At 28.8% G+C, this 26,199-nt stretch overlaps 1 protein-coding gene across 4 annotated transcripts in view; it reads left to right on the top strand.

Annotated features, from left to right (window-relative positions):
- The window catches only part of LOC135131038 (GTPase-activating protein skywalker), a 187,212-nt gene that overhangs the window by 142,176 nt on the left and 18,837 nt on the right, over nt 1–26,199 (top strand). For 2 of the 4 annotated variants that reach the window (XM_064058558.1, XM_064058556.1), the window contains exon 6: nt 12,191–12,220. The exons of the other annotated variants lie outside the window; for them this stretch is intronic. In XM_064058558.1, the coding sequence (XP_063914628.1) occupies nt 12,191–12,220 (30 nt within the window). The remainder of the gene's footprint in view (nt 1–12,190; nt 12,221–26,199) is intronic. 4 annotated transcript variants of the gene reach the window in all.

Here is a 26,199-nt window from a genome sequence, read left to right as displayed (position 1 = left end):
CATTTAAATTTTGTTGTGCGACGAGTCCCCTCTGTTGCGGACTTTCAAAAAATAAAATAACTAAGGAGGCAATAAATAACAAAATCGCTGCAGTTTAAATTTTTACTAAATAAATATCGACCTCAACGCACCGGAAATCCTAACTTTGTAGTTATTTTTAACCTTAAAATTAGTAAGATTACGGGAATTAGTTATAATAACGGATTTGTAACAAATTTAGAGATTTGGAAATAATGGAAGGTATAGATAACCTTGGCGGTTGTATGTTCTAAAAAATATCGGATGTACTAGAAGCGCTTCCAATTTAATTAACTAAAAAAAATACGTCGGATATTATTAACTTGTGTTATTACACTTCAAAATTCCAATTCGAAAGTCGTCCGGGATTTTTTTGAACGATAAAATCTTGACAGGGTTTAAAATATCTAAGTTGGTGTCAGTTTGGATACGATGAGATTTATAAAAGTCAGTGATAAGAGATAGTCAAAGCGTAAAAATTCCGGGATTGCCGAAGATAAACACAATACGAACATAATGAAAAATAGTGGTTTTCAATGATATTGTGTAAGAAAATTTTGAAATTACGTTTTAAACGTCTGAAGTATGACTAAAAATAGCAAATAATTGAGAATCAAAGTCGTCTAGCTATGTTTGAAATTTAAAAATTATGTTGGCAAACCAAGGCGCTCCTTGTTCTTGTTATTAATCATTTTGACATTTAGGATCAAATAACTGTCAAATAAAGTGTCAACTAACTGCACAATGCCAACATTATTATTTTAAAAATAAATTTCTTAGCTTAGCTTAGACGATTTTTTTCGATGATGTGTAAATATAAATAAAACTGATTTTTAACTATGCAGGATGTACTAGATATAACACACAACTTTTTTATACATGTAGAGCACCCTCTAAATTTTTGTATATTATGCATCTCGTTTGCCTATTCCTAGGTTTTAAAATAAAAATTTCTTGAAATTTCCTAGCAATACAAAGTTTCCAAAAAAAAACGCAATAGAGTTATTTTGGATTTGGTTCTGGTGTAAATTAAATTTAGTCTTAATATACAGGTGTTTATAAAAAAATCTAAAGTCTTACAATTTTTAAATATCGATATTTCCATTTTTTCAAATAGAACCCCCTGTATTTTATTATTTTCTGTATCTGAAATCGATAGTTTCTGCAATTTTTCGCTCTTTTAACCTAACAAAAATAGAGCAATTAAATACAGGGTGTTCAGTTTGAAACAACTGAAATATCGATATTTGCACATTGTAACGTTTTAGAATAAAAATATTGTAACTCAGATTATAAAAATAACCGTATTGCATTTTTTTTATGTACAAGAATTGCATCGAAGATTCTCATTAAGTATTACATAGAAAAAAAAGTTAAAGGCTAAAGGTGTACACGGTTCTTGGAGGTACAGCATATGCCTTGTTTTTTTTTTTCAATAGAACACCCTGTATATTTTCTTATACAGGGTGATGAAAAAATGACGTACGTGATCGATGATACGTTGTTAAGATGGCTTTGGAGAATTGTAATAACTTGGTAATTCTAATTTCTTTTAATGTCTTAATAGACAGTTCGATAATTACTTATTAATAATTTAGTAATAATAATTTTTTACTGTTAACACGTGTAATTTTTACCATTTTTTTCGAAATTTTAGATTTTTAGTTAATTTCACATTAGAACATCAGAATTACTAAGTCAATTTTTCAATTTTGAAATTTAATATTTTCAAAAATTTGGTTCAGAGATTTTTTTAACCCGTTTTTTCGAGTTCAGCAGAGCTTCTTAATAACGTACCATCGAGCAAATACGTCTTTTTTTTCATCATCCTGTATGTTTTCTTTAGTCTCTCATTAGCTTTTATAGCCATTGTTTATTTTTGAAATCCCGATGCGACGTTGCCACGTTATCTAATTTTCTCGAAAAAACGTAGATAGTGTTGATTTTAATATCTGTGTTGTAATATTTTATGGAGACAAACAGAGGTACGCTGTATCATTCATTAAATACAATTTTAATATACAGGGTGTATGTTATTCCTGCATCTTGTTACTTGATACGTTAGTGAGTCTCTTACAAACATACAAAATCGCAATAATTATCAACTTTAATACAGAAAACAAGTTGGAATAGTTCGAGCGATTCACCCTGTATATACTGAAAATAGTCTTCAAAAATAAAAAGTGAACATCTGTATGATAAGCATCGAAAGATAATATAAAATAGAAATAAAATTAGTCGTTAGAATGGGAAGAGGGTGGGTGGGCGGGGCTAGTACTTGTTAAGATAAGATTGATTTTGGCAGATGTCATACCTTTCAAGAAAATAGAGGGCGGGTGGGCGGGGCTAATACTTAGTAAGATAAAACAAAATTTGGCAAATGACATAATTTCTAAGAAAATAGAGGGTGGGCGGGCGGGGCTAGTATTTGATAGGATTAGACTGATTTTGGCGCTTTTGACATTTTAGACCATTTTTCAACTATATCCAAAAATTACTTGAAGTTAGGTCAGATGAAATAAGAAATCAATTTTGTGGCAAATAGTATACAAAAAAAAGTTACGATTATCACTGTTTTTTACTTTTTCACTGCCTAGATTTTATTATTATTAGTTTCCACTCCCACTCGTCAGAAGAACATAATTAGCCCCGCCCACCCACCCTGTCTCCTCTTCAGTGATCGACTTTATCCGATCTGAATGAAGCTACTAAACAGAAATAAAATTAGTCGTTAGAATGAGAAGAGAGGGGGTGGGCGGGGCTAGTACTTGTTAAGGTAAGATTGATTTTGGCAGATGACATACCTTCCAAGAAAATAGAGGGCGGGTGGGCGGGGCTAATTCTTAGTAAGATAAGACAAAATTTGGCAAATGACATAGTCCCTAAGAAAATAGAGGGTGGGCGGGCGGGGCTAGTATTTGATAGGATAAGACTGATTTTGGCGCTTTTGACATTTTCGAGCATTTTTCAACTATATTCGAAAATCAGTTGAAATTAGGTCACATGAAATAAGAAATCAATTTTGTTGCAAATAGTATAACAAAAAAAAAGTTACGATTAGCATTGTTTTTTTTTTTTCACTTCCTAGGTTCTATTATTAGTTTCCACTCCCACTCGACAGAAGAACATAATTAGCCCCGCCCACCCACCCTGTCTCCTCTTCAGTGATCGATTTTATACGATCTGAGTGAAGCTACTAAACAGAAGTAAAATTAGTCGTTAGAATGAGAAGAGAGGGGGTGGGCGGGGCTAGTACTTGTTAAGATAAGATTGATTTTGGTAGATGACATACCTTCCAAGAAAATAGAGGGTGGGTGGGCGGGGCTAATACTTAGTAAGATAAGACCAACTTTGGCAAATGACATACCCTCTAAGAAAATAGAGGGTGGCCGGGCGGGGCTAATATTTGATAGGATAAGACTCATTTTGGCAAGTTTGACATTTTCAACCGTTTTTCAAGTATATCCGAAAATCAATTGAAATTAGGTCAGACGAAATAAGAAATCAATTTTGTGGCAAATAGTACACGAAAAAAGTTACAATTATCACTGTTTTTTACTTTTTCACTTCCTCGATTTTATTATTCTTACTTTCCACTCCCACTCGACAGAAGAACATAATTAGCCCCGCCCACCCACCCTGTCTCTTTTTCAATGATTGTTTATCTGATCCGAATGAAGTGATCTTATACTGAACAGAAATAAAATTAGTCGTTAGAATTAGAAGAGGGGAGGTGGGCGGAGCTAGTACTTGCTAAGATAAGATTGATTTTGGCAGATGACATACCTTCCAAGAAAATAGAGGGCGGGTGGGCGGGGCTAATACTTAGTAAGATAAGACTAACTTTGGCAATCGACATACCCTCTAAGAAATTTTCTTTGACATTTTAGACTATTTTTCAGCTATATTCGAAGATCAGTTGAAATTAGGTCAGATGAAATGAGAATTCAATTTTGTAGTAAATAGTATAACAAAAAAAGTTACTATTAGCATTATTGTTTACTTTTTCACTTCCTATATTCTGTTATTATTAGTTTCCACTCCCACTCGACAGAAGAACATAATTAGCCCCGCCCACCCACCCTGTCTCCTCTTCGGTGATTTATCCCATCTGAATGAAGTGATCTTATACTGAACAGAAATAAAATTAGTCGTAAGAGTGAGAAGAGTGGGGGAGGGAGGGGCTAGTACTTGTTAAGGTAAGATTGATTTTGGCAGATGACGTACCTTCCAAGAAAATAGAGGGTGGGTGGGCGGGGCTAATACTTAGTAAGATAAGACTAACTTTGGCAAATGACATACCCTCTAAGAAATTTTCTTTGACATCTTAGACTATTTTTCAGCTATATTCGAAAATCAGTTGAAATTAGGTCAGATGAAATGAGAAATCAATTTTGTAGTAAATAGTATAACAAAAAAAAAGTTACTATTAGCATTATTGTTTACTTTTTCATTTCCTATATTCTGTTATTATTAGTTTCCACTCCCACTCGAGAGAAGAACATAATTAGCCCCGCCCACCCACCCTGTCTCCTCTTCGGTGATTTATTCGATCTGAATGAAGTGATCTTATACTGAACAGAAATAAAATTAGTCGTAAGAATGAGAAGAGGGGAGGTGGGCGGGGCTAGTACTTGTTAAGATAAGATTGATTTTGGCAAATGACATACCTTCCAAGAAAATAGGGGGCGGGTGGGCGGGGCTAATACTTAGTAAGATAAGACTAACTTTGGCAAATGACATACCCTCGAAGAAATTTTCTTTGACATTTTAGACTATTTTTCAGCTATATTCGAAAATCAGTTGAAATTAGGTCAGATGAAATGAGAAATTAATTTTGTAGTAAATAGTATAACAAAAAAAGTTACTATTAGTATTATTATTTACTTTTTCACTTTCTATATTCTGTTATTATTAGTTTCCACTCCCACTCGACAGAAGAACATAATTAGCCCCGCCCACCCACCCTGTCTCCTCTTCGGTTATTTATCCCATCTGAATGAAGTGATCTTATACTGAACAGAAATAAAATTAGTCGTAAGAATGAGAAGAGGGGTGGTGGGCGGGGCTAGTACTTGTTAAGATAAGATTGATTTTGGCAGATGACATACCTTCCAAGAAAATAGAGGGTGGGTGGGCGGGGCTAATACTTAGTAAGATAAGACTAACTTTGGCAAATGACATACCCTCTAAGAAATTTTCTTTGACATCTTAGACTATTTTTCAGCTATATTCGAAAATCAGTTGAAATTAGGTCAGATGAAATGAGAAATCAATTTTGTAGTAAATAGTATAACAAAAAAAAAGTTACTATTAGCATTATTGTTTACTTTTTCATTTCCTATATTCTGTTATTATTAGTTTCCACTCCCACTCGAGAGAAGAACATAATTAGCCCCGCCCACCCACCCTGTCTCCTCTTCGGTGATTTATTCGATCTGAATGAAGTGATCTTATACTGAACAGAAATAAAATTAGTCGTAAGAATGAGAAGAGGGGAGGTGGGCGGGGCTAGTACTTGTTAAGATAAGATTGATTTTGGCAGATGACATACCTTCCAAGAAAATAGAGGGTGGGTGGGCGGGGCTAATATTTGCTAAGATAAGACTAACTTTGGCAATTGACAACAATCGCTCCAGTAGTTTCGGTGATTACTTGTCTAATAAAAATTGATACAGACATGCAAACAGACAGACAGACGGACACGAGAGACAATTTTTCGTATTCTAGAGGTCATGGACTCGATTACTTTACTTCCTTAGCTTACGCTCAGGAAGTAATAATAAAAAAGATTTTGAATATACATAGAATTTTATCGAGTGACTCTTCAATTACACTGCTGACGTAAGCGTCATGGCTGACTAGAACAAAAATTGAAAAAATCACCCCGTATAAGGAATAAAATAGACAATTCAATAAATTTAGATCAGGATAGTTGTGATTAATGATCTGTAAAAAATCCTGGAAGGGAACGAAAAACATTTTTTTTTTTGTAGTAATATTGCTGTTGCCATCATTGATTGTATAGTATAATACAAAATTCGGCATCATCAGGACAACCAAGCCACAACATTCAGCTGACTTTGTCCAGACTCCCGTAGCCTTAAAAAATTATATAATCTGGTTTTACAATACACTGTAGTTACTTAGGTTGCCAAATTGATATATTTTTCTCATCTCAAAATAATTGGCGTAAAAACAATTAAGATTTCTCGTCAGGCTTTAATAATAATACTGTCAAAAATGCCACAAGTTTGTCCAAAAATGCAAATAGCCAGTTTAGAAATCCGTCGTGTTGCCAAATCGTTTCGGAACACCGAATTCCTGCACCGAGTTTAAAGATCATCAAAACAAATCCGATATCTCCAGAACTTTCAAAACCTCGATAGTCCCGTTTATTGCACCCTCAAAAAAATTATTTCACCAAACCGGAAGCAAAACGCGCAACTTCAAACAATTTTTTTGCAACTTCTAACACAGATAACCGATTACGGCACGCAAACACGTCGATAACCACATCTCGGCCATTTGAATTCGTAATCACGTGACTCACAAACGTATGGATTTTCGTGTCAGTAACACAAAAAGCCGTTCATTGTTCCGCCCGCCTCCGGCGGCCTTTGTTCCGGGCACGATAACCATTATTTTCCTCCTAGACCCAACTCAGACGTCTATCTTTCCAGCTGGATGTGCTCGGCTGGCTGATTTATGGTTATGACATGAATTTCGACTCGGATAACTTGACGAGGTGATTCGCAGGGGCGCGTCGTGGCTCCGTCGCCGTTCGACCGGATCTGAGGCGACCTTCGCGCAAAAATGCGCGAAAATATCGCGTCTTGCATTCGACGGCGCGGTTATTTTCGGCGAGGTGCTAAATATCAAAACAAACTTGTTGGTTGGCGGTGACAAGTGTCGAGAGGTGTCAGGAGTAATTCGGGTTTTTATGGTCGCTTGAGAGGCTTGTCACGTTTTGATCAAGATTGCTGAGGAAAATGCGTCATTGCGTATCTTATCGAAAATTGGTTCGAACAACGCGACAAATTTGGGTTTTTTGTAGCGGAAATTTTATAAAATGTTGCGTGGTTTTAGAAGCATATTTTCTTTTTTTTACATCCACTCTTTGTAAAAACGATGACGTCATCCCAAAATTTACCTAAGTAGTTAACCCAGTTCAAATTGGAGCGTATTGATTTGAGGAAATACGCGTTTAAAATTTCCGGTATAAGTACATAACTTTAAAAATTATTTGTGCATATTTTGCATATTTCAGAGAGGATTTATTCGCAAAAATTTTGAGATGACGTCATCACTTTATGGGAAGGGAACAAACATATCAATTTTGATTAACGTTGTAAATCGTTAATCAAAATTGATTTCACGACATTCGGTTTTTCAGTTTCATGGAAAAATTGCAAATGTTGTTATACAATTTTTACTTTTTTTTTAAATTTGGATATCCACAGTGAAAATTTAACACGAATTCATATACTAAGATATAAAAAAACAAATAAATAAAAAAAAATAAATAGCAATTAAAAAAAAAGAATTTTGTGTAGAGATCTGCTTTCTATGAAAATATTAGTATGGTGATTAAAAATCATCGATAAAAAAACTGTCTCTGAAATACACTCTTGTTTGGTAATACGGTTTTATTTCTTGGAATTGTTTATCCAGAATGTAAACAAAAATAATGAAACCAGTTAATTTTATTTATTAAGTAAAAACAATTTCTCAGGTTCTAGGAACACAGTTAGTAGTGCTGTTAAATTTTAAATATCTCTTGGAAAATACGTTCTAAATCGCGTTGGTTGTGGTTTAAAAGCCAGGGAAGTTCGGTGTAAATAATTACAGTTTTTTTTTGTGAATACTGAGGAGATCTAGCAGGTCGAAAATTCTAAAGCAGATAATATATTAAGAACAAGCAACCAAAAGTTATGCCCCGCCCACCCGCCCTGTCCCAAATCGTGTTAAATCTTTTATTCGTTGTGAAAGAACTGGGCGGAGCTTAATTGCAAAGTCTATATCCCTGTACAAGCAATTACCAAGAGAAACATGTTTGTGGTATTGTTGAAAATGGACTATTTTGCGAAAAAGTAAATAAGTATTCTTATTATTCTCCCAGAAGTAAAATTTGCAATTAAGTTCCGCCCTCTGGTCTCACAACGAATAAAAAATTTATTACAATTGGAATCGGGGCGGGTGGGTGGGGCATATTCTTCGACTTCTGTTTCGAAATATATACAGTTTTCTATTAACAGCACGATACGACAAACATGTTTCACGTAGTAATTTCTCATAGAGAAAGATAAACTTTTCAATTAAGCTCCGCCTCTCGTCTGAAGACGAATAAAAAAATTAATCACAATTGAAATCGGGCGGGTGGGTGGGGCTTATTCTCCATCTCAATTGTGCTTAATTAATATTCGTTGTAAGACGGAGGGCGGAGCTTAATTGAAAAATGTATATTTCTCTACAAGAAATCACCGCATGAAATATGCTTTAAGTATCATGTTGTTGAAAGAAAACTATATATATATTAAGAACAAGCAACCAAAAATTAAGTAGGGTTCAAATCGTATTAAATCTTTTATTCGTTGTGAGACCAGTGGGCGGAGCTTAATTGCAAAGTCTATAGAAACATGTTTGTGGCATTGTTGAAAATGAACTATTTTGCAAAAAAGTAGCAAAAATATTCTTATTCTTTTTTTTTCTAAATATATATAGTTTTCTATTAAATGATAAAGGAGAACAATCGCTCCGTTTAATAAATAAATAAATAAATAAATAAATATAAATATTAACAACACGATACTTAAAACATGTTTCACGTGGTAGTTTCTTACAGAGAAATGTAAACTTTTCAATTAAGCTCCACCTCTCGTCTGGCGACGAATAAAAAAATTAATCACAATTGAGATGAGGGCGGGTGGGTGGGGCTTATTCTTCATCTCAGTTGTGCTTAATATTGTATTCGTTGACAGACGGAGGGCGGAGCTTAATTGAAAAATTTATATTTATCTACAAGAAATATGTTTTAAGTATCATGTTGAAGAACAAGCAACCAAAAATTAAGCCCCACCCACCCGCCCGGACTCAAATCGTATTAAATCTTTTATTCGTTGTGAGACCAGTGGGCGGAGCTTAATTGAAAAGTCTATAGAAACATGTTTGTGGCATTGTTGAAAATGAACTATTTTGCAAAAAAATAGCAAAAAATATTCTTATTCTCTTCTTTTTCTAAATATATATATAGTTTTATATTAAATGATAAAGGAGAACAATCGCTCCGTTTAATAAATAAATAAATAAATAAATAAATAAATAAATATAAATATTAACAACACGATACTTAAAACATGTTTCACGTGGTAATTTCTTACAGAGAAATGTAAACTTTTCAATTAAGCTCCGCCCCTCGTCTGACAACGAATAAAAAAATTAATCACAATTGAGATGAGGGCGGGTGGGTGGGGCTTATTCTTCAACTCAATTGTGCCTAATATTGTATTTGTTGTCAGACGGAGGGCGGAGCTTAATTGAAAAATTTATATTCATCTACAAGAAATATGTTTTCAGTATCATGTTGTTGAAAGACAACTAAATATATTAAGAACAAGCAACCAAAAATTATGCCCCACCCACCCGCCCTCACCCAAATCGTGTTAAATCTTTTATTCGTTGTGAGACCAGTGGGCGGAGCTTAATTGCAAAGTCTACATTGCTGTACAAGTAATTACCAAGAGAAACGTGTTTGTGGTATTGTTGAAAATGGAGTATTTTGCGAAAAAGTGGCGAAAAAATATTATTATTCTTTCAAAAGTACAATTTGCAATTAAGTTCCGCCCCCTGGTCTCAGAACGAATAAAAAATTGATTACAATTGGAAGCGGGCGGGAGGGTGGGGCATATTCTTCGGCTTCTTAAAAGATGTTTCACGCGATAATTTCTTATAGAGAAATATAAACTTTTCAATTAAGCTCCGCCTATCGTCTGACGACGAATAAAAAAATTAATCATAATTGAGATGAGGGTGGGTGGGTGGGGCTTATTCTCCATCTCAGTTGTGCTTAATATTGTAATCTTTATGTATATTATAATAGGGTCAATCCAGGGAGCGTACGTATACTTGTAGTTTATGAATCCGCCTTAATTTTTTACCCCAGACATCCAGGATTTTTTAAATTTCATATTACGCTGTACCAGAACATTCTACACGCTGTACTTCATAAGCAATTAATGTCGTACATAAAGACAGTAATTTATAAACGACGGAGGCCTTTTTTATACAGGCTGTTCCAAAAATGACGTATAAACTCGATGGTACGTTGTCTAGAGAACTGGAAATAATTCGAAAAAATGGTTTTAAAAAATCCCTGTATCAAATTTTTGAAAATATTAAATTTCAAAATTGAAGTATTGACTTAATGTATTGTTTAAATGTAAATTTAGTTGACACTCTAAAATTGCGATTAAAAAAAGTTAAAAATGGCATCTGTCTTTTTTTAGTTCTGCAGAGCCTTCTTGACAATCGAGAGAACGCGTAATTTTTGCATCACCCTGTATATTCTCCTTAATCTCTCCGTAAATTTTATAACGATTGTTTATTTTTGAAATCTCGTTAATGTTGATTTTAAGATGTGTTGCAATATTTTATAGAGTCGAACACATTTTAGTGTGGTATCCATTATCCATTAAAAAAAATAATATACAGAGTGTGTATTTTATTACTGCATCTTACTCAGTATGTCGGCTATAACTGTCAACTTTAAAGATAGAAAATACCTAACGAAAAAGAAAGAGAACAAAAAAAAGTACAAAATGCATTAATAAAATACAGAGTGTTCTATTTGAAAGAACTGAAATATGGATATTTGAAAATTGTAATAAATATTTTTTTTATGAACGTTTAACTATCCACAAAATATTGTCACTGATTTTTAAAATAACCCTATGGCGATGTTTTCTATTGCTAAAAAATTTTAAGAAAATTAGAATAACGTCGCAGTGGAATTTCAAAAATAAATTTTGGTTATAAATCCTTGAAGATGTTCAATCAGAATATGTAAAAACTAGTCAACACTATAAAATGACATTTAAATGTATTGTAGAACATTATTGTTAATTAATATTAATTATTAAAACATGCAGTTCGTCAAAAGAAACTAGAATTACGAAGTTAATTTTCCAAATTTGTTGTTTAATGTTTTCAAGGGGATTTTTTAAAACACTTTTACAAGTTCTTCTGAGCGTTCTTAACAACGTACCATCGAGCTTATCCGTCATTTTTGCAACACCCTGTATATTTTGAAGTCGTAATTTATGAACGATGGACGCCGTACTTTGTAAATTTTGAATTCCGTACTTTATAAATTTTAAACGTCATATTTTATAATAATAAGACGGCTAACGCAGTAATTTTTATTTTTATTATACAAAGTTCGTAAATTCTGAAATTGGCAACTGAATTTTTCATTCTAGTATAAAGTACTTTCATGTGATTTTTAGTACAGTAGAGTGTCTCAAGTTAACGTTGACCTTGGTTGCCTTATCAAGATAGTAATCATACAATCATTGACGTTTCGTGTCATTTTATGATGATGGATAGTGACTATTAATAGATGAGTGGAATTCGGACCGATGTTAACAGATTGGTAATCCTGTATACTAAACAATTTTTGTTTTTTTTTTTTTAGAAAAATTTATTTAAAAAGCCTCAAAACCTTCTCTATAGTGAAATTTGGTAAAAATGGAGAAACGAATTTCAAAGAATTTTTCGAAAAGCTTTATTTTGTTGGAACTGTATGTCTATCGGCGCAGTTCGCCCCCTTGCAGCGTCAGAGCGAGCACAACAACGCAAATTCTGCACCAAAAATACCAATTTGCTCCGATTAATAATAAAAGTTTCGGAACAACAAACCAATATCCTTTAGCCATTAAACAACCATTTATTAATAGTTAAAGGATCTCCAGTTATTTTCGGAATAGTTACTAATAATTTAAATTGCCTGCAAATGACGTTATCGAGCAGACACACAGCGCCTCCGACCACACATGATCCGTCATTGGGGCGAATCACGTGTGGGACGAGGCCTATGTAAAGTTCCCCTGTATATACTTAATTTTAAATTGCGACAAGCAAGGCACTAGTGTAGAGAGATTACTTTACATTTCAGAGAATGTCCGAAGAGATGTACAATGAAATGGTATTGTATTATTAGATTTTTCTAAAGTTGCACACAACATTTTTGTCTTGTTACATGTTCCATGTCATCATGCCCGAAGTGGCAGTCTCGTTTCGAAAAGTCGCCTAACACGTGACTCGGATTGTGGGCGCGGCCTCGACTGACTTAAGTGCATCGCGCGTATAAATAGAATCATCGAACCGAGATTGTCATGCATAAATATAACAGAACCATCGGAGACCGCATAGCACTAATTTCACTAATTACTAAAGAGCATTTTTGATTATCATCCATGTTCATTGTTACCTCTCTCTCTCTTTCTATGTGGCCCTCTTCGACACACCGTTTTCGTTTTTGTTCGTATTTTCGGTTTTGGCTTTTTGTTTGTGTTGCTTTTGTGGTGGCGGTGGTTGAGATTATAGGGAGATTTTGCATGAAGTGTAAGATTAAACAGTTGGCTCTTTAAATAGACGGGATTTTTGGGTCGCTTCAGTGGAAATTCGGGGTTCAGATTGTTCGTGTCTGTATGTTTTGACGTTGTTTTGTTGTTGTTTTCATTCTGGAAAAGTGGAAATCCAGAAAGAGTGGGGAAAACCCGAAAAGTGTGACGTTCTAGAACAACAAAAAGAAGTTCAAAATTAATGAGAGAAATTTAAAATTTAGCATTTTAGCTGAGAGCTTTTTCTAAAGTCGCTTTGAATTTCTTGCGACTCTAAAAATCCTCTAAAAAAAGTGTTTGAAAATTATTTTTTTTTGGAATGTTCGAAACCCTGTTGCTATATAAAACGTTTATTGATTTTATTATTTTATTAAATTTAGTTACCGAAAGTCTTGAAAATACGAAAATTTTTGGGAAAAAAATAAAAGAAAATAACTTTGTTTAGTTCATGTTCATATTCCAAGGAACTTAAAACTACTGAAAACCTAAAAATGGAATGTTATCCAAAAATTTTGAAACAGTCGAGTTTTTGAAATTTTTGAAAATTTTTACGTTTTATCAAAGTTTACAGAATTTTAAATTTCGGAAAAACTGATATTTTTAAAATATACAAATGTTTAAAGGACATACGTGAAATTAGAAAATAGCTTGATTTTGGAAATTCAGACTCTTGATTTTTTTTCTTACGTCAAAAAACATATAAAATTCTAGCAATTTGTAGATAACGAAAATAAAAAAATCAACTTTGTTCAGTTCATATTCACATCCTTAAGAACTTAAATTTTATTGAATAAATAATGGTTTCAATAAGTGAAAAATGTGGATCCAGAAATTTCTAAAATGTCAGTTTTTGAAATTTTTGAAAATTTTTACGTTTTATCAAAGTTTACAGAATTTTAAATTTCGGAAAAACTGATATTTTTAAAATATATAAATGTTTAAAGGACATACGTGAAATTAGAAAATAGCGAGATTTTGGAAATTCAGACTCTTGATTTTTTTTCTTACGTCAAAAAACATATAAAAGTCTAGCAATTTCTAAATAACGAAAATAAAAAAATCAACTCTGTTCAGTTCATATTCACATCCTTAAGAACTTAAATTTTATTGAATAAACAATGGTTTCAATAAGTGAAAAATGTGGCTCCAGAAATTTCTAAAATGTCAGTTTTTGAAATTTTTGAAAATTTTTACGTTTTATCAAAGTTTCCAGAATTTTAAATTTCGGAAAAACTGATATTTTTAAAATATACAAATGTTTAAAGGACATACGTGAAATTAGAAAATAGCGAGATTTTGGAAATTCAGAGACTCTTGATTTTTTTTCTTACGTCAAAAAACATGAAAGTCTAGCAATTTGTAGATAACGAAAATAAAAAAATCAACTTTGTTCAGTTCATATTCACATCCTTAAGAACTTAAATTTTATTGAATAAACAATGATTTCAATAAGTGAAAAATGTGGATCCAGAAATTTCTAAAATGGCAGTTTTTGAAATTTTTGAAAATTTTTACGTTTTATCAAAGTTTACAGAATTTTAAATTTCGGAAAAACTGATATTTTTAAAATATATAAATGTTTAAAGGACATACGTGAAATTAGAAAATAGCGAGATTTTGGAAATTCAGACTCTTGATTTTTTTTCTTACGTCAAAAAACATATAAAAGTCTAGCAATTTCTAAATAACGAAAATAAAAAAATCAACTCTGTTCAGTTCATATTCACATCCTTAAGAACTTAAATTTTATTGAATAAACAATGGTTTCAATAAGTGAAAAATGTGGCTCCAGAAATTTCTAAAATGTCAGTTTTTGAAATTTTTGAAAATTTTTACGTTTTATCAAAGTTTCCAGAATTTTAAATTTCGGAAAAACTGATATTTTTAAAATATACAAATGTTTAAAGGACATACGTGAAATTAGAAAATAGCGAGATTTTGGAAATTCAGAGACTCTTGATTTTTTTTCTTACGTCAAAAAACATGAAAGTCTAGCAATTTGTAGATAACGAAAATAAAAAAATCAACTTTGTTCAGTTCATATTCACATCCTTAAGAACTTAAATTTTATTGAATAAACAATGATTTCAATAAGTGAAAAATGTGGATCCAGAAATTTCTAAAATGGCAGTTTTTGAAATTTTTGAAAATGTTTACGTTTTATCAAAGTTTACAGAATTTTAAATTTCGGAAAAACTGATATTTTTAAAATATACAAATGTTTAAAGGACATACGTGAAATTAGAAAATAGCGAGATTTTGGAAATTCAGAGACTCTTGATTTTTTCTTTTACGTCAAAAAACATATAAAAGTCTAGCAATTTCTAAATAACGAAAATAAAAAAATCAACTCTGTTCAGTTCATATTCACATCCTTAAGAACTTAAATTTTATTGAATAAACAATGGTTTCAATAAGTGAAAAATGTGGATCCAGAAATTTCTAAAATGTCAGTTTTTGCAATTTTTGAAAATTTTTACGTTTTATCAAAGTTTACAGAATTTTAAATTTCGGAAAAACTGATATTTTTAAAATATACAAATGTTTAAAGGACATACGTGAAATTAGAAAATAGCGAGATTTTGGAAATTCAGAGACTCTTGATTTTTTTTCTTACGTCAAAAAACATATAAAAGTCTAGCAATTTCTAAATAACGAAAATAAAAAAATCAACTTTGTTCAGTTCATATTCACATCCTTAAGAACTTAAATTTTATTGAATAAAATAAATGAAAAATGTGGATCCAGAAATTTCTAAAATGTCAGTTTTTGAAATTTTTGAAAGTTTTTACGTTTTATCAAAGTTTACAGAATTTTAAATTTCGGAAAAACTGATAATTTTAAAATATACAAATGTTTAAAGGACATACGTGAAATTAGAAAATAGCGAGATTTTGGAAATTCAGAGACTCTTGATTTTTTTTCTTACGTCAAAAAACATAAAAGTCTAGCAATTTCTAAATAACGAAAATAAAAAAATCAACTTTGTTCAGTTCATATTCACATCCTTAAGAACTTAAATTTTATTGAATAAACAATGGTTTCAATAAGTGAAAAATGTGGATCCAGAAATTTCTAAAATGTCAGTTTTTGAAATTTTTGAAAATTTTTACGTTTTATCAAAGTTTACAGAATTTTAAATTTCGGAAAAACTGATATTTTTAAAATATATAAATGTTCAAAGGACATACGTGAAATTAGAAAATAGCTTGATTTTGGAAATTCAGACTCTTGATTTTTTTTCTTACGTCAAAAAACATATAAAAGTCTAGCAATTTGTAAATAACGAAAATAAAAAAATCAACTTTGTTCTGTTCATATTAACATTCTAAAGAACTTAAATTTTATTGAATAAACAATGGTTTCAATAAGTGAAAAATGTGGCTCCAGAAATTTCTAAAATGTCAGTTTTTGAAATTTTTGAAAATTTTTACGTTTTATCAAAGTTTCCAGAATTTTAAATTTCGGAAAAACTGATATTTTTAAAATATACAAATGTTTAAAGGACATACGTGAAATTAGAAAATAGCGAGATTTTGGAAATTCAGAGACTCTTGATTTTTTTTCTTACGTCAAAAAACATGAAAGTCTAGCAATTTGTAGATAACGAAAATAAAAAAATCAACTTTGTTCAGTTCATATTCACATCCTTAAGAACTTAAATTTTATTGAATAAACAATGATTTCAATAAGTGAAAAATGTGGATCCAGAAATTTCTAAAATGGCAGTTTTTGAAATTTTTGAAAATGTTTACGTTTTATCAAAGTTTACAGAATTTTAAATTTCGGAAAAACTGATCTTTTTAAAATATACAAATGTTTAAAGGACATACGTGAAATTAGAAAATAGCGAGATTTTGGAAATTCAGAGACTCTTGATTTTTTCTTTTACGTCAAAAAACATATAAAAGTCTAGCAATTTCTAAATAACGAAAATAAAAAAATCAACTCTGTTCAGTTCATATTCACATCCTTAAGAACTTAAATTTTATTGAATAAACAATGGTTTCAATAAGTGAAAAATGTGGATCCAGAAATTTCTAAAATGTCAGTTTTTGCAATTTTTGAAAATTTTTACGTTTTATCAAAGTTTACAGAATTTTAAATTTCGGAAAAACTGATATTTTTAAAATATATAAATGTTTAAAGGACATACGTGAAATTAGAAAATAGCGAGATTTTGGAAATTCAGAGACTCTTGATTTTTTTTCTTACGTCAAAAAACATATAAAAGTCTAGCAATTTCTAAATAACGAAAATAAAAAAATTAACTTTGTTCAGTTCATATTCACATCCTTAAGAACTTAAATTTTATTGAATAAAATTAATGAAAAATGTGGATCCAGAAATTTCTAAAATGTCAGTTTTTGAAATTTTTGAAAGTTTTTACGTTTTATCAAAGTTTACAGAATTTTAAATTTCGGAAAAACTGATAATTTTAAAATATACAAATGTTTAAAGGACATACGTGAAATTAGAAAATAGCGAGAGTTTGGAAATTCAGAGACTCTTGATTTTTTTTCTTACGTCAAAAAACATAAAAGTCTAGCAATTTCTAAATAACGAAAATAAAAAAATCAACTTTGTTCAGTTCATATTCACATCCTTAAGAACTTAAATTTTATTGAATAAAATAAATGAAAAATGTGGATCCAGAAATTTCTAAAATGTCCGTTTTCGAAATTTTTGAAAATGTTTACGTTTTATCAAAGTTTACAGAATTTTAAATTTCGGAAAAACTGATATTTTTAAAATCTACAAATGTTTAAAGGACATACGTGAAATTAGAAAATAGCGAGATTTTGGAAATTCAGAGACTCTTGATTTTTTTTCTTACGTCAAAAAACTTATAAAAGTCTAGCAATTTCTAAATAACGAAAATAAAAAGTCAACTTTGTTCAGTTCATATTCACATCCTTAAGAACTTAAATTTTATTGAATAAACAATGGTTTCAATAAGTGAAAAATGTGGATCCAGAAATTTCTAAAATGTCAGTTTTTGAAATTTTTGAAAATTTTTACGTTTTATCAAAGTTTATAGAATTTTAAATTTCGGAAAAACTGATATTTTTAAAATATATAAATGTTTAAAGGACATACGTGAAATTAGAAAATAGCGAGATTTTGGAAATTCAGACTTTTGATTTTTTTTCTTACGTCAAAAAACATATAAAAGTCTAGCAATTTGTAAATAACGAAAATAAAAAAATCAACTTTGTTCAGTTCATATTCACATTCTTAAGAACTTAAATTTTATTGAATGGATTTCAGTAAGTGAAAAATGTGGATCCAGAAATTTCTAAAATGTCAGTTTTTGAAATTTTTCAAAATTTTTACGTTTTATCAAGTTTGAAAAATAAAAAAAATTTAAACACTGGTATGTTTAAAGATACAAATGATATACGTGAACCTGAAAACAGCTGAAATTAGGAATAAGAAAAATTTTGAAAATTCAGAGAAGCTTGAATTTATTTATTCCTGTGTCAAAAATCATACAAAAGTTAACAATTTAAAAATATTTCAAATAATAAAAAACAACTTTGTTCAGTTCATATTCATTTCCTCACAAACTTACATTTAATTGAATATGAAATGTTTCCAATAAATGAATAATGTGGACCCGACATTTTTGAAAATTTCCAGTTTTTTGAAAAATTTTAAATTTTGGAAAAACTCATGTGTTTTAAATATACAAATGTTTGATGGATGACCGTGATCTGAAAGCACCTGAAATTAGAAAATAGAATAGACACTTGATTTTTTTTTATTCTTAGGTCAATAATCATAAAAATGTAGTAATTTAAGAATCTTTCAAATAAAAAAACAACTTTGTTCAGTTCATGTTCATATCCCTAGGAACTTACAATGAATTAAAAACTAAAACTGAAATATGTATGTGGATAAAAATTTTTGAAAATCTCAAATTTTTGTAAAGTTTCAAAAATTTAAATTTTGGAAAAATTGCTAGGTTTGAAATATACAAAACACGTTTAAAGGACATACGTGAGCCTGAAAACACCTGAAATTACAAAATAGCGAAATTTTGAAAATTCAGAGACCCTTGAATTTTTTGTATGTTCTTATGTCAAAAATCATATAAAACTGTAGCAATTTAAAAATATGGAAAATAAAAAATCAACTTTGTTCAATTCATGTTCATATCCTTAGGAAGTTAAACTTATTTGAATGAGAAATATTTTCAATAAGTGAAAAACGTGGATCCCGAAACTTCTAAAACGTAAGTTTTTGAACTTTTTGAAAATTTTCACGTTTTATCAAGCTTGAAAAAATTTAAATTTTGGAAACACTGATATATTTTAAAGATACAAATGTTTGGAGGTTATACGTGAATCTGAAAGAATTTGAAATTAGAAAAAAGAAAAATTTTGAAAAATCAGAGATTTGATTTTTTTATTCTTATGCCAAAATTCATATAAAAATGTAGCAATTTAAAAATCTTTCAAATAAAAAACATCTTTGTTAAGTTCATGTTCATATCCTTACGAACTTAAAATTAATGAAAATCTATATGAAATATGTGGATAAAAATTTTTGAAAATGTCAAGTTATTGAAAATTTTCAAAATTTTTACCTTTTGGTAAAGTTTGAAAAATTTTTAATTTTGGAAAAATTGAAATGATGTTTGAAATATACAAAAGATGTTGAAAGGACATACGTGAGCCTGAAAGCACTTGAAATTAGAAATTAGAAAAATTTTGAAAATTCAGAGACCCTTGAATTTTTGTTTACTTCATGTCCATATCCTTCGAAACTTAAAATTAATTAAGTGTCAACTGTTTTCAATAAATGAAATATGTGGATCTAGAAATTTCTAAAATGTCGATTTTTTTTAATGTTTTGAAATTTTTTACGTTTTATCAAGTTTGAAAAATTTTCTATTTTGGATAAATTTTGATGTTCTAAAATACACAAATGTTTGAAGGATGTACCTTTGTCTGAAAGCAACTGAAATTAAAAACTAGAAAAAATTAGAAAATTTGGAGACACTTGATTGAATGTTTTTATTCTTTGGTAAAGAATCATGCAAAAGTGAAGCAATTTAAAAATAATTAAAATAAAAAACCAACAACTTTGTTCAGTTCTATTCATATCCTTAGGATCTTAAAATTAATTGAATGTGAAATATTTTTTGAAGAAATGAAAAATTTGGTTCCACAATTTTCTAAAATCTTGATTTTTTTTAATTTTTACGTTTTATCAAGTTTCAAAAATCTTAAATTTTGGAGAAACCGATATGTGGAATACGTGAACATTGAGACCCTTGAAATTGATAAATAGAAAAATTTTGTAAATTCAGAGGCTCTTGAATTTTTTTATTCTTGTGTCAAAAATCACATAAAAATGTAGCATTTAAAAAGAATTTGAATTAAAAAAAACAACTTTGTTTAGTTCATGTCCATATCCTTGGAAACTTAAAATTAATTAAGTGTCAAATGTTTTCAATAAATAAAATATGTGGATTTAGGAATTTCTAAAATGTCGATTTTTTTAAGTTTTTTATAATTTTTACGTTTTATGAAGTTTGAAAAATTTTAAATTTTGGAAAAATTGATATGTTTTAAAGATACAAAGGTTTGAAGGTTATACGTGAACCTGAAAGCACTTGAAATTAGAAAATGGAAAAACTTGGAAAAATCAGAGACTTGATTTTGTTTATTCTTATGTCAAAATTCATATAAAAATGTAGCAATTTAAAAATCTTTCAAATACAAAACAACGTTGTTCAGTTCAGGTTTATATCCTTACAATCAATGAAAACCTAAAAATGACATATTATGTGGATAAACATTTTTGAAAATGTCAAGTTTTTGAAAATTTTCTAATTTTGGTGGATGTTGAAAAATTTTAAGTTTTGGAAAAATTGATATGTTTGAGATATACAAAAGATGTTTAAAGGGCATACGTGAGCCCGAAAACCCTTGAATTTTTTTTTACATTCTTATGTCAGAAATCTTATGTAGCAATTTAAAAATATCGAAAATAAGAAATCAACTTCGTTCAATTAATGTTTTCAATAAATGAAAAATGTGGATCCTGAAAGTTCTAAAATGTAAGTTTTTGAACTTTTTGAAAATTTTTACGTTTTATCAAGCTTGAAAAAATTTCTATTTTGGATAAATTTTGATGTTCTAAAATACACAAATGTTTGAAGGATGTACCTTTGTCTGAAAGCAACTGAAATTAAAAACTAGAAAAAATTAGAAAATTTGGAGACACTTGATTGAATGTTTTTATTCTTTGGTAAAGAATCATGCAAAAGTGAAGCAATTTAAAAATAATTAAAATAAAAAACCAACAACTTTGTTCAGTTCTATTCATATCCTTAGGATCTTAAAATTAATTGAATGTGAAATATTTTTTGAAGAAATGAAAAATTTGGTTCCACAATTTTCTAAAATCTTGATTTTTTTAAATTTTTACGTTTTATCAAGTTTCAAAAATCTTAAATTTTGGAGAAACCGATATGTGGAATACGTGAACATTGAGACCCTTGAAATTGATAAATAGAAAAATTTTGTAAATTCAGAGGCTCTTGAATTTTTTTATTCTTGTGTCAAAAATCACATAAAAATGTAGCATTTAAAAAGAATTTGAATTAAAAAAAACAACTTTGTTTAGTTCATGTCCATATCCTTGGAAACTTAAAATTAATTAAGTGTCAAATGTTTTCAATAAATAAAATATGTGGATTTAGGAATTTCTAAAATGTCGATTTTTTTAAGTTTTTTATAATTTTTACGTTTTATGAAGTTTGAAAAATTTTAAATTTTGGAAAAATTGATATGTTTTAAAGATACAAAGGTTTGAAGGTTATACGTGAACCTGAAAGCACTTGAAATTAGAAAATGGAAAAACTTGGAAAAATCAGAGACTTGATTTTGTTTATTCTTATGTCAAAATTCATATAAAAATGTAGCAATTTAAAAATCTTTCAAATACAAAACAACGTTGTTCAGTTCAGGTTTATATCCTTACAATCAATGAAAACCTAAAAATGACATATTATGTGGATAAACATTTTTGAAAATGTCAAGTTTTTGAAAATTTTCTAATTTTGGTGGATGTTGAAAAATTTTAAGTTTTGGAAAAATTGATATGTTTGAGATATACAAAAGATGTTTAAAGGGCATACGTGAGCCCGAAAACCCTTGAATTTTTTTTTACATTCTTATGTCAGAAATCTTATGTAGCAATTTAAAAATATCGAAAATAAGAAATCAACTTCGTTCAATTAATGTTTTCAATAAATGAAAAATGTGGATCCTGAAAGTTCTAAAATGTAAGTTTTTGAACTTTTTGAAAATTTTTACGTTTTATCAAGCTTGAAAAAATTTCTATTTTGGATAAATTTTGATGTTCTAAAATACACAAATGTTTGAAGGATGTACCTTTGTCTGAAAGCAACTGAAATTAAAAACTAGAAAAAATTAGAAAATTTGGAGACACTTGATTGAATGTTTTTATTCTTTGGTAAAGAATCATGCAAAAGTGAAGCAATTTAAAAATAATTAAAATAAAAAACCAACAACTTTGTTCAGTTCTATTCATATCCTTAGGATCTTAAAATTAATTGAATGTGAAATATTTTTTGAAGAAATGAAAAATTTGGTTCCACAATTTTCTAAAATCTTGATTTTTTTAAATTTTTACGTTTTATCAAGTTTCAAAAATCTTAAATTTTGGAGAAACCGATATGTGGAATACGTGAACATTGAGACCCTTGAAATTGATAAATAGAAAAATTTTGTAAATTCAGAGGCTCTTGAATTTTTTTATTCTTGTGTCAAAAATCACATAAAAATGTAGCATTTAAAAAGAATTTGAATTAAAAAAAACAACTTTGTTTAGTTCATGTCCATATCCTTGGAAACTTAAAATTAATTAAGTGTCAAATGTTTTCAATAAATAAAATATGTGGATTTAGGAATTTCTAAAATGTCGATTTTTTTAAGTTTTTTATAATTTTTACGTTTTATGAAGTTTGAAAAATTTTAAATTTTGGAAAAATTGATATGTTTTAAAGATACAAAGGTTTGAAGGTTATACGTGAACCTGAAAGCACTTGAAATTAGAAAATGGAAAAACTTGGAAAAATCAGAGACTTGATTTTGTTTATTCTTATGTCAAAATTCATATAAAAATGTAGCAATTTAAAAATCTTTCAAATACAAAACAACGTTGTTCAGTTCAGGTTTATATCCTTACAATCAATGAAAACCTAAAAATGACATATTATGTGGATAAACATTTTTGAAAATGTCAAGTTTTTGAAAATTTTCTAATTTTGGTGGATGTTGAAAAATTTTAAGTTTTGGAAAAATTGATATGTTTGAGATATACAAAAGATGTTTAAAGGGCATACGTGAGCCCGAAAACCCTTGAATTTTTTTTTACATTCTTATGTCAGAAATCTTATGTAGCAATTTAAAAATATCGAAAATAAGAAATCAACTTCGTTCAATTAATGTTTTCAATAAATGAAAAATGTGGATCCTGAAAGTTCTAAAATGTAAGTTTTTGAACTTTTTGAAAATTTTTACGTTTTATCAAGCTTGAAAAAATTTCTATTTTGGATAAATTTTGATGTTCTAAAATACACAAATGTTTGAAGGATGTACCTTTGTCTGAAAGCAACTGAAATTAAAAACTAGAAAAAATTAGAAAATTTGGAGACACTTGATTGAATGTTTTTATTCTTTGGTAAAGAATCATGCAAAAGTGAAGCAATTTAAAAATAATTAAAATAAAAAACCAACAACTTTGTTCAGTTCTATTCATATCCTTAGGATCTTAAAATTAATTGAATGTGAAATATTTTTTGAAGAAATGAAAAATTTGGTTCCACAATTTTCTAAAATCTTGATTTTTTTAAATTTTTACGTTTTATCAAGTTTCAAAAATCTTAAATTTTGGAGAAACCGATATGTGGAATACGTGAACATTGAGACCCTTGAAATTGATAAATAGAAAAATTTTGTAAATTCAGAGGCTCTTGAATTTTTTTATTCTTGTGTCAAAAATCACATAAAAATGTAGCATTTAAAAAGAATTTGAATTAAAAAAAACAACTTTGTTTAGTTCATGTCCATATCCTTGGAAACTTAAAATTAATTAAGTGTCAAATGTTTTCAATAAATAAAATATGTGGATTTAGGAATTTCTAAAATGTCGATTTTTTTAAGTTTTTTATAATTTTTACGTTTTATGAAGTTTGAAAAATTTTAAATTTTGGAAAAATTGATATGTTTTAAAGATACAAAGGTTTGAAGGTTATACGTGAACCTGAAAGCACTTGAAATTAGAAAATGGAAAAACTTGGAAAAATCAGAGACTTGATTTTGTTTATTCTTATGTCAAAATTCATATAAAAATGTAGCAATTTAAAAATCTTTCAAATACAAAACAACGTTGTTCAGTTCAGGTTTATATCCTTACAATCAATGAAAACCTAAAAATGACATATTATGTGGATAAACATTTTTGAAAATGTCAAGTTTTTGAAAATTTTCTAATTTTGGTGGATGTTGAAAAATTTTAAGTTTTGGAAAAATTGATATGTTTGAGATATACAAAAGATGTTTAAAGGGCATACGTGAGCCCGAAAACCCTTGAATTTTTTTTTACATTCTTATGTCAGAAATCTTATGTAGCAATTTAAAAATATCGAAAATAAGAAATCAACTTCGTTCAATTAATGTTTTCAATAAATGAAAAATGTGGATCCTGAAAGTTCTAAAATGTAAGTTTTTGAACTTTTTGAAAATTTTTACGTTTTATCAAGCTTGAAAAAATTTAAATTTTGGAAAAATTGATATGTTTTAAAGATACAAATGTTTGAAGGTTATACATGAACCTGAAAGAATTTGAAATTAGAAAACAGAAAAATGTAGAAAAATCGAAGTTTTGATTTTTTTATTTTTATGTCATGTGCATGTAGATATCCTTAGGAACTTAAAATTCATTGAATGTTAAATGTTTTTTTTGTTTTTTTTTTTTGAATAATTGACAAATGTGACTCCTGAAAGTTCTAAATTGTCCCTTTTTAAATTTTTGAAACCCTGATTTCTTCTTCACCTGAAATCAGGAATTAGAAAAATTTAGAAAATTCAGAGAATAAATGAAAAATGTGGATACAGACAGTTTTTGAACTTTTTGAAAAATTTTACAGTCGGATCCTTGAGAACTTAAAATTAATTAAGTGTCAAATATTTTCAACAGATGAACTATGTGGATTTAGAAATTTCTAAAATGTCGATTTTTTTGAAATTTTTGAAAATTTTTACGTTTTATCAAGTTTGAAAAATCTTATATTTTGGGTAAATTTAGATGTTCTAAAATACACAAACATTTGAAGGATACACCTTTATCTGAAAGCAACTGAAATTAAAAAATAGAAAAAATTTGTAAATTTGGACACTTGAATTTTTTTATTCTAGTCAAACATGTAGCAATGTAAAAATAGTTCAAATAAAAAAAAACAACCTTGTTCAGTTCATATTCATATCCTTAGGATCTTAAAATTAATTGAATGTGAAATATTTTTTGAGGAAATGAAAAATGTGGTTCCAGAATTTTCTAAAATCTTGAATTTTTTTAATTTTTACGTTTTATCAAGTTTCAAAAATCTTAAATTTTGGAGAAACCGATATGTGGTATACGTGAACATTAAAACACTTGAAATTGAGAAATAGAAAAATTTTGAAAATTCAGAGGCCCTTGAATTTTTTTATTCTTGTGTCAAAAATCACAAAAAATGTACTTTGTTTAGTTCATGTCCATATCCTTGGAAACTTAAAATTAATTAATGAGTTCAATAATTGAAATATGTAGAGCTCGAAATTTCTAAAATGTCGATTTTTTGAAAATTTTTACGTTTTCAAATTTGATAAAATACACAAATGTTTCAAGGATGTACCATTATCTGAAAACAACTGAAATTAAAAAATAGAAAAAAATTAGAAAATTTGTGGATCCAAATTCCTAAAATGTCGAATTTTTGAAGTTTTTAAAAAATTTTACGTTTTATTAAGTTTGAAAAATTTTAAATTTTGCAAAAACTGATATGTTTTAAATTTTCAAATATTTGAAAGAAATAAGTGAAATGTGCAATGTTTTCAATATATGAAATTATGAATCCAAAAATCTCAAAAATGTGGAGTTTTTGAAATTTTTGAAAGTTTAGATATTTACTATTATTTATTTTGTAATAATAAATTCAAAAACATCGAAAATTTGGAAAACTCGCATTATAAAAATTTGCCCTAGAGGAAGTATATATTTATCATTTTCAAACTGAGATAAGACAAATGTCAAACTATACGTGTTCGTGGAAACACTTAAATAAATCCAAGAGAATGCATCGCAAGATAACATCCAAATATATTAAAAATCAATTAAAATCCAGATAATCAAAAAATAAGATCAGATCTGAAGATATTCATTCTGTGAGCATAATAATAAAACAAGATTGATCGAAAATCTAATCTACGCCGTACAAGCCGACACTAGAACGTCGCCTCCCCACTTGACGTCGTTTCCT

The sequence above is a fragment of the Zophobas morio genome, unplaced genomic scaffold (assembly GCF_036711695.1).
Source record: "Zophobas morio isolate AGI-343-1 ecotype UQ-CSIRO unplaced genomic scaffold, CSIRO_AGI_Zmor_V1 ptg000018l, whole genome shotgun sequence".
NCBI lineage: Eukaryota > Metazoa > Arthropoda > Insecta > Coleoptera > Tenebrionidae > Zophobas > Zophobas morio.
Note: the sequence above shows the minus strand (reverse complement) of the source record. Positions and strands in the feature narration are given on the sequence as shown.